Genomic DNA, 17910 nt, shown 5'->3' with positions numbered 1-17910 from the left:
TGACGGCAATTTTTATCGTTATGTACGTTGCCTTCATAGATTTATTCTTGTATAACTTCACATTTTTCCTATCTAGAATTTATAAATCACTAACTGCAAATATTTGTATTCGCACTCTAAACTTCTAGGCTCTAATGATGCAGTAATTTGCAGCGGGGCATTCGCCAATGGACATCTGGATGATTGTTATTTTCTGGAATGGCTACGAATTCTGAAAAAAGGTCAGTCGGTTTGTTAATTAAATCGACTTCTGCAGCGAGACATAAACTAATGATTGTTCGTGGTATTGAATGCTGAGCTATCCCATTGTAGCTTGTTTGCCAATTCTTATTCTGCTACAAGTTATATACCTTCGTTTGCAAGTCCTTTTATCTTAGGTCATTTACGAACAAGTTGTTAGTGTGGTGAGGCGGTCCCGCCATTCATTTGCCTGAAACAGAGCAATCTGCATTTTGCATCAGAATAAGCCAGGGCTTCATATTCTCTGTACATCAGTTCGCCTCTGCACATCATAAACATCAATATCCCCTTAAAGGTATACAGTCACCTGTAATCTAAATATGCCCATATAGGTCATTCAATAATGGTACATTCAATTCAATTTGTCTTGTTACAGACAAGTCTGTAAGTCGGGCCTCAAGAATCACATATTCCGCCACATACTCAATCATTTACAGAAGCTCAAGAGACCACTGAAGTCACAGTCTCCCTTTGATAACTGGTTTCGATGCATCAAAAGTTTTTTGAATCCTCCTTTGAAGCAGTTTTTCCTCTTTCTATTGTTGGAATTTTTTATATATATATTCGATTTAAAAGCTACACTGACATAACAACTTAGTAAACATGCATATTGTCCTTCTATCAACTTCGGATTAAACTGTTCTGGCATGTCTCCGTTATGGCTCTGGATGTAATAAATCCCGACAAAACGATGGCACATGGATATTTTTATGCCATAAAGGGGTCTTCTATGTAGTGGCCAAAGTTGGTGTTTCCGTCCAAGTTGTGCTTTTAAAATTTCTTCCATTCAGAAAAGTTGGAATAAGTTGTGACACTGAAAGTGCTGACCTTGTGTGTTTTATATTTTAACGGATTATCTGAAATTAGGCCCAAAATGCCAACCTTTAGAGGACTTAAAGTTTCCTCTAGTTAATGGTAGCGTAATCGTGACAATGGCTAGCCTAGATGGCGGTGAACCGGACCGTCACAAACCGTATTTCTATGAACTGTGTGCACGACGGAACTCGCACTGAGATTTGGCCGGTAGTACAAGTCACAAGGCCGACCGGCGTGCTCGAGCAACCCGCTCACTGAACAACTATGAAAATCTGAAATAGCACGATTAGTTTAACAACCAAGACAGTAATACCTCACCGAGGCTAACACGAGATGTTCGCACAAATCGTGGAAAAGGGAAACAAACGGTAGGCAAAAGTTCAGCTCAGCACAGCTTTGAACACGATGTTCACTGCACGACAGCAGGTCTAGAAGTCCGTAAAAGGGGGGGGGGGGGCCGTCGGGATATTACAAGTTTTCCCACGTGATCTAAGTCCCGCTTATATGGAGTCTAGCCGACAGATCTTATTTTGCTCTCAAATACAGGGTTTCCGAACCTGAGATTCAGGAAAAAGTTGCATTTCTCAGGCTGAGCCAGCGGAGCAAGAGCAATGTAACGGGTGACTAACCCTGAAATTCCGCAATACAACAATATGTATTTAGCAGATAGTTAGGAACTTGGTAACTTGTTCGTTCGTATACCTACCTACCTACCTACCTACCTACCTACCTACCTACCTACCTACCTACCTACCTACATGCATGCATACATACATACATACATACATACATACATACATACATACATACATACATTTGTGGGATCAGTCGGCGCCTATTTATGATTATATCTAGTGTCCTGCAAACATTTTCGTGCCGACCGACGGCATGGGGCTCTGCAAAATATAGTGATGCTGGGGTGGGTCTGCGAAAAGAAATCACAAAAACGGATATATTTTCTCTTCAGGTGGTGCCCTACCATTAGTTGTGCTTGTCCCCTCATTCGTGTGACTAATATTTTAAGGACGCTACCAATCCAAAATCTTAATAGTCCGCGAGTATAATAAGCTTTTGTCTAAGACTTTGCATGTCGATTTCTTTGACAAGCTTCATTCTGGTAACTTTTAAATTATTTGCCGTCATGCTTGCCTTTGAATCATCTTAAGCAGAGTAAACCTTGCAACACTCAGTCTGTTAAAGCAATACTTGTTGGCTGTTCTTGAATTGATTAGCACTGTTCAAGTATGCAAATCAACCAGTAATCATTCATCAATACAGAATATCCAGCAGCCTCAACTTTTACATAACGCAAAAGCAGTCATCGGATAGGTTAAAGTACTGGGCTGTGTGATCTAACTTATCTTATCGAAGCAAAACTCAAGGCGACGGAAAGTTCCATGGGATGATCAAAACTTTGGTTAGGACGTGATATGTTCCAACTTATCTAATCTCAGAAGCACGAAAGACTGGCGGAAAATTTCTTGGGTGACCAACAGTTTTACTTGTTGAATAAAGAATTAAAGCGCATTCGTGTAGTCCGGAACCCCATCTGTAGTTTTGGTATCCCAGAACTATACAGAAAATGAAGACACCGTTTTCTAACTGTGACGCTGCCATCGTGTAGTCATGACTAAAGCGGTGCTTATAACTGACACCCTGGTGTGTTTACTTGAGTTATTGAAAACATGACAACCTCGATCAGTACCTCAACTCAATGGCGTGATCCTAATAGTTTTCTTAGTCACGTGGATGAAGGAACTTTGGTCAACTATAAAAACGAATTCAAACTTCTTCTTTCCATTGTCTTTGATAAACCCGCCGACTGTGCCCTCCTGTTATTGATCAACCATGAATGTTAAGGATTGTGAGGCAGAAGAAACTTTGAAAGACATGCGCAATTTGGGTGAAAAAGCCACAAGCACTGAAGTAAAGGAATTCTACGACAAATGGAGCTACAGATATGACGAGGTGGGCTGAACAAATTGCCGAGACAGCAACGTTATGGAGTTGTAGGGTTGAAAAACTTATGGGCCTAAGTATCTGGGTACTGACACAGTGCATGGATATATTCATGTCCAAGAGGAGTCTCTAATTTCGTCACAGTTGGTGTAGCCACCCAAGTTTAAGTTCTCAGAATGTTCTCATTGAGTGTAACACTAAAGTGCTGACCTTGTGCTTTTAGATAAGATAACCAGATAACTGGGAACTTGGTTGCTGGTTTCAAATGTCGTAGCTTTATATATATTTTAGAAATTCTTTGAAATTCTTTTAGTTCTGTTCTTTCTCTCATTTCTCTATCAGTATTTGCAAATAAGCTGCTGAAACAAGGCACAGGACTCGGAGAACCTAACCTTGTGCCTGACCTTGACGTTATAACCACAGGCGCCCGTGGGTCGGTAGTCTGCTTGATCGATTCGATCGTCTGTTCGATCTATCGATCATGGACTCGATCTGCCGTCCACTGCAAGGTTGCAGTGGAGGGCAGATCGAATACGCGATCGATAGATCGAAGAGACGATCGATCGATCAAGTAGCCTACCCAACCCACGGGCGCCTGTGATTACAATTTGTCATTTTTGAACTGGCCGCCATATTGAATTTCCCGAAAATCTATTTTCGGCTTCTTCGCAGGCAGCCATATTGGATTTTTCGAAACTATCAATTTAATCCTCAAAAATCCCCTACTCAAGAACCATATTGGTAGTTGCGAAAAATACCTGCAATAATCATGAAGTAATATCAACAAATCTTCTCCCGACTGTGTTCGACCTGCAATTGACTAGTGTAGACCTATGGTCAAAATTCCCCCTAATTTTTCGGATGACCTTGGATAAACTTTAACCTACGTTCACATATTTCGGCAACCAATGGGCTAGAGGCTTTGGTTTTTGTTGGATATTGACCAGTATGAAACTGCGGATTTTCCCCATTTTTAGGCTTGGATGACCTTGATGTACTTTTACATATCTCAGAAACTGCACCGACTTGAGTTTAGTTTTGATGAGACATTGATATCGGACGAAATAATTTTCCCCTGCTTTCTACGTGATCTGGTTGACCTTGGCCTACTTTCGTGTATCTCGGCAACCACATGGGCTAGAAGTTCAGTTTGTGTTGACTTTTGATAAGTATGAGACAATATCACTCCGATGTATAATAGATCATTCGACTGTCATATATAAACCCTTCAACAATCTCTGCGGTTTCACGATGAAATCAATCTGTTTAAAGTCCTCACTTAATAATTCTCAATTTTACAGTTAATTTCATTTTTAGTTTGATAGTACGTAAATAGGTTCCCAAGTCTTGTCAGGCAATGAAAAGGGTATTTCTTGCTGGAGGTCAATTCTTACAGCTGTTTGTAAAGTAATGGAATATTTTCATGAAACATTTTCCTGTGAAGGCCTCATTCTGGGCAATACCTTTTGCTTTTACATAAGGATCACATTCAACTGGGATGGTATGGGCCAAGGCATGTCGCTGTGGGTTTATCAAAGCTGGTATCTGGAAAAAATGCCAAAATACTGGATTGTGCCGCTGGAACTGGTCTTGTCGGACAAGAGGTAAATGATCTAAAATAGTTTTGGAGTTTCTTATCAAACTTTCACGTCGTGATGGAATAGAAGCCTCTTTCGGAAAGACATTAAGACTAATTCTGACATAAATTGCCTTTGTACGCAAATAGCCACATTGGATATTGTGACTTATTTATAAATCGTCGCTAGGCGTAATAACAGACATTATCATATTAGCAGTTTGAACAATTGATTGTTGATTTAATCACGGACAATCTGATCAGAGCAAGATAGATAACAAGCATTATTAGAATTTCAAGTATATGCATTTCTTTTGAAAACAGCTAAAACGTCTTGGATATGAAAGGATCGATGCACTCGATATCTCACCGGAAATTCTTGACAAGGCAAAAGAAAAACTAGTCTACGATAATGTAATATGCGCTAAACTTGGACCTGACCCGATTGAAGGAATTCATGAAGGTAGAAATATACAACACTGTAATGTGTTATCAATGCTTTGATCCGAGTAAAGTTCGACGTTTCTAGGGTTTATGTCAAGTTGTTACTTAGATTTTCATTATTTTAAATGTAAATTGTCTCTCATACTTGGAGGTTATAAGGGTAAATCGACCACAAAATGTAAACCTTGGAGCCGAGTCCGAAATATTTCGATGTTGAGCTGAGTGTTGTCTAGTAATGCTTGTTCATGGCGATGCCGAATAGGCTAGAAACTCTTTGCTGTCATTTCAATATATTATACATGTATGTTGTGTGTCAATGAATTTAGAATTAGAGGTTATAAACGGCAAGCGAGGGTATTGGTTGCGGATATAAGACCTCTGGGTGAAAATTAGCATATTTGGCGGGAATATCACCTCGCTTCGCTCGGTGATTATTTCACCCAAATATGCTAATTTTCACCCCAGAGGTCTTATATCCGCAACCAAATACCCGAGCGTACAGTTTATAACCTCATTATAATATGACAAAGTTGAATACAAGAGGACAAAGTTGCTATTTCTGACCTGAAGTTTAGAGGAGGGATACATACTAGTCATGCTGACCAAAGGGCCTCATCACAAACTCGACAAGAAGATCTCAGTCCGAGGTACGCTCGTGCACACTCGATTTCACAAAGAAAATAACGCAACACTGTGATGAAAATTTCAAACTTGAAAAATTTTATTCAAAAAACTCTTAACAGGAAACGGAATGATAAACAGTGTAACATTGGCAATGTAAATAAAACGGAACTATAGTGCGCAAGAGTACGCATGTCGACTGAGATAGGTCGCCCGAACGCTGATCAAGTTACGAAATACATTATTCGGACAATTATGGCGACTCATATTTTTCGAAATGTACGCTCTAATTTTTTTTGATGAATAATAACTGTTTGTGTAAACATATACACTGCCTTGAAAACTACAGTTATTGAACAAATTCGAAGGTGATACATACTGGACATTTTGGCATGTCGACGCGTTTCCCTCAAATTGAGTGTGAGCAACCGCGGGTACGGGTGTCGACGAAGCTGGAGTCCCGACAACTGAAACATTTCTGGTAGGTGAATTTAAGATTGCTGACATTAGAATGTCACTGCACTGGCGTTTTTGTTCATTGGAGCTATCACGGCAATAACTGCGGATACTCCCTTCATTTCGGTGACCACTCAGATTCATAATGATACGAGTCGGGACCCCAGCGTCGTTCAGTGACTTGATCGTGGTTGCTCGCACACAATGGTTTGTATAAATGGTACTCAATTCTGCCGCAATTGATATCTCCTTCATCATTTCCCCCAATGAATTATGACCAAGGGGACTGTTCACATACCAAATGGTTTCGTTAGCTGAGAAATTTGAAATGGGCCGCTGAAAAAGGGCATTGCAATTTGGGTTGAGCTTACTAACATACTTCAAAATAGCTGTAACTGGGCAAAGAGGAGACCCCGTTTTGTACATACGTTTCTCAGACTCGAAGTCATCTTTTAAATCCCCGGGATGGTTTTTAGTTGCTTCTACATATGCTAAAGTTATGAATTCTCTCCCTTCGTCATCCCTCTTCAAAATAAAACTCCCTTGTGTAAATCACGCAGACCCTCCCGCCCCCTTCGGCAAAAGAAAACTCTACATGGAACCAAACGAGGCGCAATAGGCCTAATGACAACGGGTCAGAGTCTGACAGTGTCCCACTCGCAAACATCTTCTTCAGGTCCCCCGCACTGATTGGCGTTTTGTGACGGACCGTGTCCTTGCCTTCTCGCTTCAGACTCTTGATCTTTCCAATAAATACATTATTCGCCGTCTGAAATTCTCTGTCTCGAAGATATTACGGTACGGTTGAATGGTACGTTCGTGATGTGACGATGGATAGCCGCCCTAATTCCGGAATAGCTTCTAATGCTGTAATCGTTGCCTTCTCGTGTTCTTACTTCGGCATAAAACTGCCTCAGTAGGTTAGCCAGGGTTTCTACCGGAAGCATCTCAAATCTGGTGAGAATGATCGTTCTCCACACCAGGCTGCAACGGAAGAAATACAATACAGTAAAATGCGTGTCAAAAATGCGTGTCAAAAGTGAAGGTCAACAGGTCAAACGGTCACTGCATTGTTACAAAACAGTTAGGGGAGAACGATTTGATTTCTGGGGGGGATATGGAGGATTTTTGGAAAAAAAAATTTGTCACCAGGTGAGAGAGAAGAAAAAAAAAATTGATCCTGTCATGGCCTGAGAAAAAAAAATTGTCATAACAGACAGAAGAGAAAAAAAAAATTGTCACAATGCACCAGAAATAAGCAAAATTTGGAAACCCTATTCTCATGTATTCTTTGCCGGCGCGCCGCCATAGGCGGCGCAAATGTGTTACCACAAGCAATTCTTATGTTTCTTTTCCCTGCACTTATGATATAAGCATGCACTACATAGGTCTACTTTACACCTCAGTACACTCAATGTTTTCCTTCCCTTTTCTGACCCAAGAAATCATATTTCAGGATTTCTGTTGCAATATCTCAATGGCATAGGCACTATCTAAAGGGGACTATTTGACCTCTGTAAACTGTGAAAATTTAAAACACAAGACAGGAGTCAATAAACTAGTGTTAAACCAATATATTATTTCTCAATATAAATTTGTTAGAAAGATGTACCTTGACAATGAAAAATTGAGGAACAACAAATATAATGAAATACAATGTTTGAGCCTTGTTTTTCTGACCACAAACACCGGATCGCAAACATACCATATTCAGGCTTTTCATTAGAAGCTGGCAGCTGGAGAAATGACACAAGAAGGTCACAGATTTTCCGTTCCTGTATATTCATTTGTCTTCAGTCTCTGGCAAACAGAACTGTTTTTTCACAAATTGTATTGCATTGTTCGGTTATTGAATATTGTGACTCAAAAACTGATCATGCAAAAAATATAAAAAATATCAGTGTTCAATGTCATTTTCAAATAGTTTTACCGAGTGCAAAATAAACTGAAACTCCTCTCAGATTGCACCATTAAACACATCATTTCTCAAAATTTCCAATACGAGAGGGGGAACCCCCCTCTCGTGCTCTCCCCCTTGGGTATTCTAACAGTTTCACTTGGTAAAAAAATAAAAAAAAACACCTCTCAGATTGCACCAGACTGCACCATTGCACACATCAATATCTTAAACATTTCCATGCAAGATAAAAGAAAGCCCCTGTGACACTTTCCCCCTAAGCCTCTCCCATGTTCTCCCCCTGTACTTTCAAATTCTGCCCGGTCAGATATGCTAGTGAAAACCCTGTCATAATATCCATCCTAATTAAACAACATACTATATGATTAGATACTGCGTGATCTTTTATATCTTTATTTTATTGTGACTCTGAGTTTAATTTTGATGGGTTCACCTTTTTTGAACCATCATGAGGTAACTGATGATAGTCTAGCAGGGTACATCAGGATTTGAAAGGTCTTTACTGTTGCTGTATTTTGTAAATTTTACAATAACATGCATTGGTATTTAACTTTTCTTAATGGGGGATCAGTTAAAATTTCAGAGTTAGAGAGGGAGGTTACTCAAATTCATCATGGTTGGCGAAGTGGGGGGGGGGGTCACTCGAAATTTCGGAGTTTCAGGCCGTAAATAATGACGGTTCCCTTATATACAACGAATTACAAACTTGATGACCAAGGGAAAAAAAAATTGCACTGCTACTCCATTTGAAAAAAAAATTTGATGCAGGTCTGACAGTAGAAAAAAAAATTGCTGTCACTCGGACAGGAAAAAAAAATTTGCTCCATACCCTTTTCCTCCATACCCCCCCAGAAATCAAATGGTTCTCCCCTTAAAATGGCGGCGCCCGGCTGGTGTGGTACGTCCGTCCATAGAGGTTCCGACGGTGTTTCGAATCACAATTTTGACAAAATTCAGATGAGACTCATCCTTCGACATTTATTTTTTATTTAATACTTACTTTTTAGTAATTTCACTCCCCACTTAGTTGATGCGTTCGTATTTGCTTCGTTTTTTTTTTCGCTGCCAACTGTTCCCACCGTTTCGTTTGTTAATTCGGGGAATCGTCTTGCTCTGTGTTGGCATGAAATGAGAGGTTCGGTAGCCGGCAGTGCGTTGCTAACTGAGGGTACCGACGACGACGCAATTTGTTGTTCGATCGCCGTCGCTGCTCGCACAAGCTCTTCGTCGGTGATTTCATCGAGCTGCTCCAGACTAAAATTTAGATCGAAATTAGCCTCCGTCTGTTGGTCCGACATGGTTAGGTGTTGATCATCGATTGAGCTCTACATCAGAAATATTGAAATTTGCGCGAGCTTCCTCATATTGTGCAGACGACAATTTTCACAATACCACTGCCAATCAAATGCAGAGTTCTCCAGTCTAGGCCAGGTCTTCTTGTTGAGGATATAAACCCTGGCTCCAGCCATCAGATGGCTGATTCAAGCTAGGCATATTATAATTCAAATTGTTACTTTCATATTTATACAATTTTACTTCTGTCTGATACCTGTTTTCCAGACTCTTATGATGCAGTAATTTGCAGCGGGGCATTCGGCAATGGACATCTGGATGATGGTTGTTTTCTGGAATGGATACGAATTCTTAAAAAAGGTCATCTTTGTTTTCATTGTGTCTGCTATCAATATCATATTCCCATGTGACTATAATTGCATAAATTTAATGTTTTGAAAAATGAGATAGGAAAGCTTGAGACAAGAAATATGGAATACAAGCTTACATACTGATTATGATTGTACCTGAATATCACGAGGGGAACGAAAGTTGCAGGTTAAAGGGATACAGTCGTCGGAACTGCGCTCAAAGGTTGTATGGGACCCATACGGCCAATAATGTAAACACTGTATCCAAGGTACGATGGTGATTGACGAAAGTTAAAACATGTCTGTCATAATCTGCATCGCATAATTTAAATGTTGCAGCTATGATGAGGTGCATCTAGATATCGTGCACGATATACATTGTTTGTAAACAAGAAACTCGCACAGTCGCAGTTCCGATGACGGTTTCCCTTTAATCAACTGGATTAGCCTACTCATACTCACCCATGTAACATCACTAATGGTATTGCTCTCTGTCATGTAGCAATTGTAAAGTTATTGATGAAACAACTCATTGTTTTCCAGGTGGTGTAATCTGTATAGCTGCAAACGTAGATGATAAGCAAGCAATTGAAGGCCCTGTTTTATCAGATCTCCTGGTAAACGGTTCGCTGGAACTAATCCAGAAATGTCATTTAAATACTTATGTAAAGAATCTGAAAGGTACATACTATGCTTTTAAAAAGTGAAAGTAACTTGATTATTACTGTGAAATTATACAAACAATAAAATAAAATTAATGTAACAATTTGCAGAAAAATACACATGAAGACGACAACACGACAAACGTGAAAAGTTGTTTTAATCTTGAAAATCAAAACAGTAATTCAACGCACGTTTATTACATTGTCACTCGTGAAGTTACCATCCTCCTACGCCGTTTTCCAATCCCCGAGGTTAATTATGATGAAATATGTACAGATAATCATGTTTTGATTGCGTTGGCAACACGTGTTCAATCGACGTGGTAAAGTGGGATTAGTAATCAGAATTGAAATAATTTTAATCGTAAATATGTACTTCTGATGTAAATGTGTTATCATCTTTTACATGGTTGGCTAAAATGTATAATAACTTCTGCATCATTTAACTGCTATTTCCGTCAATCTGGACACATCATGCATTCATCACATTTTGTGAGAATTGTTCTTTAAAAACCTAATCCTACAGTGCAAAGCTTAAAGACTTACGTTGACATACAATTTTAGTATCGAATTGGCATTTTATCGTGAAAATTACCATCTCTCGTATATCTGTCGTACATTCGGTGTTGATTCACCGGCAAGTGCCCGAGGCTGGAAGAACTTAAAATGTGCCAACAGTGTGAAAAAATACCTTTATCCGTCAATTGTTTTGGTTCTGCTGTCAGTGACACCCAGCTATTCGCATAGAGTGTACCTGTCTTCGTCTGCCATCTGGGACAAAACCAGTGATTCACTAGTTTGGGTGAAAAACGGTAAAGATCGTTGAGTTTTGATACCTGCATTGATGCTTGTCTGGAGCTTGGATTTGAAGCATTATCTTCTTGAATCATATTTTTAGATTGTTAGATTGTTGGAACAGATAGCTGTAACATTCTGTGGTAAAATAGGCGGTCATATTTGCCCATGAAATTAGTAGCAATGAGCATGATTTTCATGACAAAATATGCAATATTGCATTTGCTATGCATTTTTTGTAATTTTTCATCTCTAATATTTATCAAAATTGCTGGTCTTGATAGCTTTGAAAATTACCATACATAATCCGAAGGACAACCTTCGTCAAATCTAAATCTCAAAGCTGCGATTTTGTAATTTTAGGGTTCAAAAACTGTTGATAGAGATAAACATGGGTACATTTATTTGCTTTAGGAAATTTAAACTAAAATTCATTGCCACATCATATCATTGACTCATTCATACATTTAGTAAATTAGTCTCTAAAAAATTACCTCCTGTACTCATCAGCTTTTAGGCCAAGAAGAATAAATTAGTTTGTTTCTCATTCTCGAGTTTCTCAATTCAGACCCGTCACGCAAAACTTTTTTTCTGCTCATGAGGAAATAAAATACAAAATATAAACGCAAAAATACGCGACGACAGTGCATAACACAGTGCTGTATAAAACAGAACCGTAAACAAAATAATTGACACTAACATTGCATTCAGAACTGCACTTATGTCACTGTTATATTACGCTGTCAAAACTGTGCATTGCTGCACTAAAAGTCAAATCGCAGAACTGTTGCTATACAAAAACTGTTGCTATACAAAAATAATAAAGCAACACTGTTGTGCATTCCTATTGTTTTCATGTTTTTTCGCGTTCTTGTTGATTGAAGAATAAAAAAAATTGAGAGTAAAAAAAAACCGCGTCACCGCATCATTTATTACATGTCTAGGATGAGAAACTTTTCTTTTATTTTTCTTGGCCTTTGTATTTGTTATTCATATACAAACAAATTGAATGTATTGAATGCCAATATTATAGCTGTTCTTGTCTTTTATTGAGTCCTACCTGTATCTACAACTTCCATGATGATGATTAAATAACAAATAATGTATGCAACAGAATGTTTTCATGTTTATGATTTCCTAAAACGGATGAGGCATAGAAGGGTCTGTCACTGTGAAATAAAAAAACTAAGGACAATTTCTATTTTTCACCAACCGTTTTCCGTTGAAAGACTAGTTTAACCTGGAGAAGCAAATATGAAATGAAGAAAGGGTTACGAATTTATTCACTCATGTCATGATGTGTGTGTGTGTGTGTTTCTGTGTGATAGTGTGTCACACTATACTCACTGACGTTGTCCCTACATATGTACATGCACAGGTGCTCAGGAAATCAAGTGTCTATCGCCTATCTTCACCTATATTGTCAGGTTCACCACTCTTCTAAAAAAATTTTAAAACTGAACAAAACATTCGGCTTCATATTCAAGGTATGGTAGTACGTACAACTATAAAAACGCTGTGTTCGCTTCAGTAGAGAGCCACTGTGCAGAATAGAGCGCTGACATGCCGATATGCACTGTCAGCGCCTCTGATGTTGTGACAATACAACCGTCACTTTCTCTTTAAGGTAATTTAAGCTGTAATTAGTTAAAATGTATTGCAAACCATTAATGTATGAGATTTCATGAATCTTACTTTGTGCGTCAGATCATATTTTTGTAAATATTGGTGAATATCTGTTTATCAATCCACACATTCATAGGCTTCGTAATATCCTGCATATTAAATATTTGTGGTCAGCCATGTAGCCCAATCTGATTAAAATCAGATGTAGAGAACGGCGACGTCTACTTACGCGTACGCGGTGTTTTCTTGCTGTCGCCTCTCACTAGGCGACAGCAAGAGAATACGGCGTATTAGACGTCTCCGTACTCTACATCTGATTTCAGCAGTTTCAGTCAGATTGCCATGTAGCTCTAATCGACCAATGATAGTGCCTTCCATAGGTCAAACCCCAAATTTGAATGGACCCTGGTACAAACAAACCCACGTGCGCAAACGCGCACAGAAGTATGTGTATTTTCACACGTTTTTTAGGGCTCGAAATTAAATTTTTCCCTGCTGGCCCACTTGGGCTACCATTTTCTGAAGTTGGTAGCCCGGTGACAATGGCTGGTAGTCCATGCATATTTTAGTTTAGGGATATGTTTTTCATTAACAAGAGAAGAAAGAAAAGCTATTTTTCAAGATTCTGCCAATGAAGTAAATTTGTTAGGCATTTGATGTGAATACTTGCACACCTTTATTACCCAAAGGCAACAGGTATAATTGACACTAAAAAGTTTGGTGATCTATCATTGTATTGACAGCCCGTTTCATTCTCAGAGTTGCATGCCAATTTTGATACACTCAGTGTGAAAGTTTTCGGACAGGGTAGTGAATTTCTCTCAAAGCCGTTTTATAAATGACGAGCAGTACGAAATATTATCACCATACCCTTCGAAACTTTATTGTGCCTATCCTTAAACTGTTATCACGACGGAAGTGGTATTTACTAGGGGTCAAATTGTTGACCCCATATTGAGTGGTAGTAATCGGACTGCTATCGCAGTAATCGGACGTCGTATTTGGAATGTGATTAGGGCTAAATATTGATATTTTGAAACTTCAAACCCCCGATTTTCAATTTCGATGTGTTTAGAAAACTGTTTGTAAAATTTCGTGATAAATTAGTTACATTTAATCCATGGACGACGCAACTATATTTCAACGTGTATGGCGCTTAGATATCGGACATGGACTTTCTCTGTGTTGCGTTCGACACATTGTATCCTATGGTGTGGCTGACTTCGCCAAGTTTATAGCCCGAAATAGCTTCTACCGAAAAAGCTATCCAAAACGGGACAGCAGCGTCACCTGACTTAATATGCTGTCACATGACTTGTAAAACGCTATCAATACAGAGCGAAGTGAGTACACAGAACAGCATGTCACTAAATGTACGTAAACTGAGGTCGTCCGAAAACTGTCACACTGAGTGTAGTCATCATGGCAATGACCACCACCTTCTCAGCAGGGCTAAAACAGACCATGGGCTTTCTGTAGTAGGGAGGAGTTTGTGATTGATATATTTTGATCAAAATGCAATGAGAATACGTTTTCATTGGCTATCATTTTCTGTGCCTGTCATCCAAGTACATCAGTTGAGATATTGAAACTTTGTTGCAAAGTTCCATCGCAAGGTCGTCTTTGTAATTTGCAAAACAAAGTCATAGTCTGGCCTTACTCTGTCCAACTTGGTTTGGCTACATTTAGCTCGTCAAAAAGTGAAAGACCGGACATTATGGAATGCCAAGTACTGACTGAATTTCATGTCCCAGGCTTTTGTAGCCCATGTGGGCAACCATTTCATGGACTTTGGTAGCCCCAGGGAAAAATTGGTAGTCTATGGACGCGGGACTACCGCTAATTTCGAGCCCTGTGTTTGTACACACTTACTTGTGGGTATGTTTGTATCGCAATCACGTGATCTATTTGGCGTACCGAGTCGGTACAACACATCGCGTCCTTTTCATTCCGGAATACAATCATTGTTGATATGCATGACAAAGTATAACAACGAAGTATGACATGACCAAAACTACTTTGCACTGCATAACATTTCAGAAGTATTTTGTGCATCTCGGTAGTATGATTTCTGAAAATGAGAAGGCCTCCGGTCTTGTATTTCAGTGAGGTCAAGAAACTCGTTTGATGTCATAAAGCAAATTCTGGACGAGTGATTAAGGTAGTATGCACCTCGAAAGTGAAAAACTTAAACTTTTGCTCTAACTTTCCTCATGAATCTTTCAACCATTCTCTTTCAAAATCAAGAATAAAAATAGGGGGTCACCGTGCAAATTTTGGTACCAGAGAAACAAATAACCCAAGATTTACCGATATTTGAAATTCAATATAGCCGCCATCCCAGTGTTAACTCTATGGAGAAAAATAAAGTTTTTGAATTTCGAAAAACTAAGCCGGTAGAAAGTTTTCTTACACCAAGAGCTTTAAAATGAACCACCACAAGTGGTATATCAGAAAAGAATTGTAAAAGTTTGAGAGTCTGAATATCTGTCCCCGAGGTGCGATCTACCTTAATTATCACTGCTTTGTAAAATGTCATGAAATCAGTTTTTAGAGTTTGTATAACTAGCACTAGACTTGGTACAAGTGTGTGAATAAAACTATTTTTTGGTTTAAAAAAAAAAGGAAGTTAAATGGGTCGTATTGCATAAAAGTAACACTAATGTGTAATAACTTACTGAAATTATTTTATTTTACAAAATCATCAAATTTGACCAAGTCTGCACGAGCACCCTTGTAGTAACAGAAATCTCAATGGATGATCCACGATTGATATTTCCTGCAAAAGCCATATGGTTGAAGATCCTTGAAAGTAGATTTCAACAGAATTTCATGAGCTTTGCCAAATATATGCTCATGGATTTAGTTTTCTTTGACAGCTCATGTTGAATCAACAAATATTTCACTCCATCTATATCAAAAATATCATATTTCGTTTACATTTGACATCAATAGTTTTCTGATGAACAAAGATGTTTTGAATTCCCTTCTGGGCCAGTAGCTGTAAGGCTGCGTTGACAAAATGGTGAGGGGAGCTGGAGAAATTCAGGGGGATTCGAAAATTCTTGGGGTAGTCGAGGGGGGACTTGAAAGTTTTCTCTGCTATAGGGCAACCAGAAAATATTTTGATTCCCGACGTTTTGATATCATCCAATGGTTCTAATGTTAGTAAGAATTATACAAAATCTGGAACCGTTTTGTCTCATTTTATGACTTAAATATCGAAAAAAATCTAAAAATGTATGAAATGTCACTCACTTTTCGTAAAAACAACAAGTTGACCTTGTAACGGGGCAGGAGCTGCAACTGTTGATAATTTTTTTTCAATATTTCTATGCAATGTATTAAATACACTGTTTCTTAGCGTCTGTCTACAGCATGCTGAACACACAATATTCAGTTTGTCAACAAAGCCTGTATTTCTAAATATTGATGATATGGATTTGAATTTAGACTGAAAGTCACTTGTTAATGATACATATGCATGGTACACGTACACAGTCCGTGTTGGCAAGCTGAATTCTGGACAGCTCGACGTGCTGCAGGGAGTTGTATATAACTGAACAAAGATATTGTCAAAATACAAAGTTCACACAGCCAGCGTACTGCCCTTCTACTGCCTACGGGCAGTGTCAATGTCACCACATACCGGTACTGGCATTGACAGTGTTAGCTCTGACTCTGATGAAGTTGAAGAAGACTTTGGGTCATAAGACGCTAAATGACAATTGACAGTAATACATACTTGTACACAAGATCAGGCCAGAGAGAGACACGTATGAAAGACTACGAGACTTAACATTTACCAGAGATTTTTGAATTCTGCAATACGCGAATAATCAATAATAAGATGAAAAAGATGGGGTCACCATATTTGAGGTTCTACAAAAGTGTCGATCCCTTGACATGCTTCATTCTGGTATATTTTAAATTATTTGCCTTCATGCTTGCCTTTGAATCATCTTAAGCAAACAAAACCTTGCAACACTGTTAAAACAATTCTTGTTGGCTCTTTTTGAATTGATTAGCACTGTTCAAGTATGCAAATCAACCAGTAATCATTCATCAATACAGAATATCCAGCAGCCTCAAATTTTACATAACGCATTCACTTGTTTAAATTTATTCACGACTAAAGGCAGTCATCTGATTGATTAAAATACTGGCGTAAGTCGGGAGGGGTTCAAAAATTGATAAGTTGGTTTGATCTAAGTTATCTAGTCGAAGCAAAACTCAAGACGACGGAAAGTTCCATGGGATGATCAAATTTTGTTTAGAACGTGACATGTTCTAACTTATCTAATCTCAGAAGCACGAAAGACTGGCGGAAAATTTCTTGGGTGACCAACAGTTTTACTTGTTGAATAAAGAATTAAAGCGCATTCGTGTAGTCCGGAACCCCATCTGTAGTTTTGGTATCCCAGAACTATACAGAAAATGAAGACACCGTTTTCTAACTGTGACACTGCCATCGTGTAGTCATGATTAAAACGGTGCTTATAACTGACAGCCTGGTGTGTTTGCTTGAGTTATTGAAAACATGACAACCTCGATCAGTACCTCAACTCAATGGCGTGATCCTAATAGTTTTCTTAGTCACGTGGATGAAGGAACTTTGGTCAACTATAAAAACGAATTCAAACTTCTTCTTTCCATTGTCTTGGATAGACCCGCCGACTGTGCCTTCCTGTTATTGATCAACCATGAATGTTAAGAATTGTGAGGCAGAAGAGACTTTGAAGGACATGCGCAATTTGGGTGAAAAAGCCACAAGCACTGAAGTAAAGGAATTCTACGACAAATGGAGCCACAGATATGACGAGGTGGGCTAAACAAATTGCCAAGACAGCAACGATATGGAGTTGGACTGTTGAAAACCTTATGGTCCTAAAGTATCTGGGTACTGACACAGCACATGGATATATTCATGTCAAAGAGGAGTCTCTAATTTTGTCAAAGTTGGTGTAGCCACCCAAGTTTAAGTTCTCAGAATGTTCTCATTGAGTGCAACACTAAAGTGCTGACCTTGTGCTTTTAGATATGGTGACCAGATAACTGGGAACTTGGTTGCTGGTTTCAAGTGTCGCAGCTTTTTATATTTTAGAAAATCTTTGAAATTCTTTTCTTTCTCTTCTTTCTCCCATTTCTCTATCA

The 17910-nt window shown here is 38.8% G+C and overlaps 1 protein-coding gene across 1 annotated transcript; it reads left to right on the top strand.

Moving 5' to 3' along the window:
- The first annotated feature begins 2612 nt into the window (after nt 1–2612).
- Nucleotides 2613–12201, top strand: LOC139121002 (methyltransferase-like protein 27). The gene is made up of 5 exons (XM_070685580.1): nt 2613–3024; nt 4497–4619; nt 4916–5054; nt 9591–9683; nt 10217–12201. Exons 1-5 carry the CDS (start codon nt 2905–2907, stop codon nt 10378–10380), a joined length of 639 nt encoding a protein of 212 aa, XP_070541681.1. The 5' UTR covers nt 2613–2904; the 3' UTR covers nt 10381–12201.
- Nucleotides 12202–17910: the final 5709 nt, after the last annotated feature.

The sequence above is a fragment of the Ptychodera flava genome, chromosome 21 (genome assembly GCF_041260155.1).
Source record: "Ptychodera flava strain L36383 chromosome 21, AS_Pfla_20210202, whole genome shotgun sequence".
Taxonomy (NCBI): Eukaryota; Metazoa; Hemichordata; class Enteropneusta; family Ptychoderidae; genus Ptychodera; species Ptychodera flava.
Note: the sequence above shows the minus strand (reverse complement) of the source record. Positions and strands in the feature narration are given on the sequence as shown.

Coding starts and splice junctions, on each gene's coding strand:
- LOC139121002 (XM_070685580.1), top strand. CDS start 2,905: ATGAATGTTAAGGATTGTGAGGCAGAAGAAACTTTGAAAGACATGCGC. Junction 3,025..4,496: donor GGAGCTACAGATATGACGAG/GTGGGCTGAACA, acceptor CTTTTACATAAG/GATCACATTCAACTGGGATG. Junction 9,684..10,216: donor GATACGAATTCTTAAAAAAG/GTCATCTTTGTT, acceptor ATTGTTTTCCAG/GTGGTGTAATCTGTATAGCT.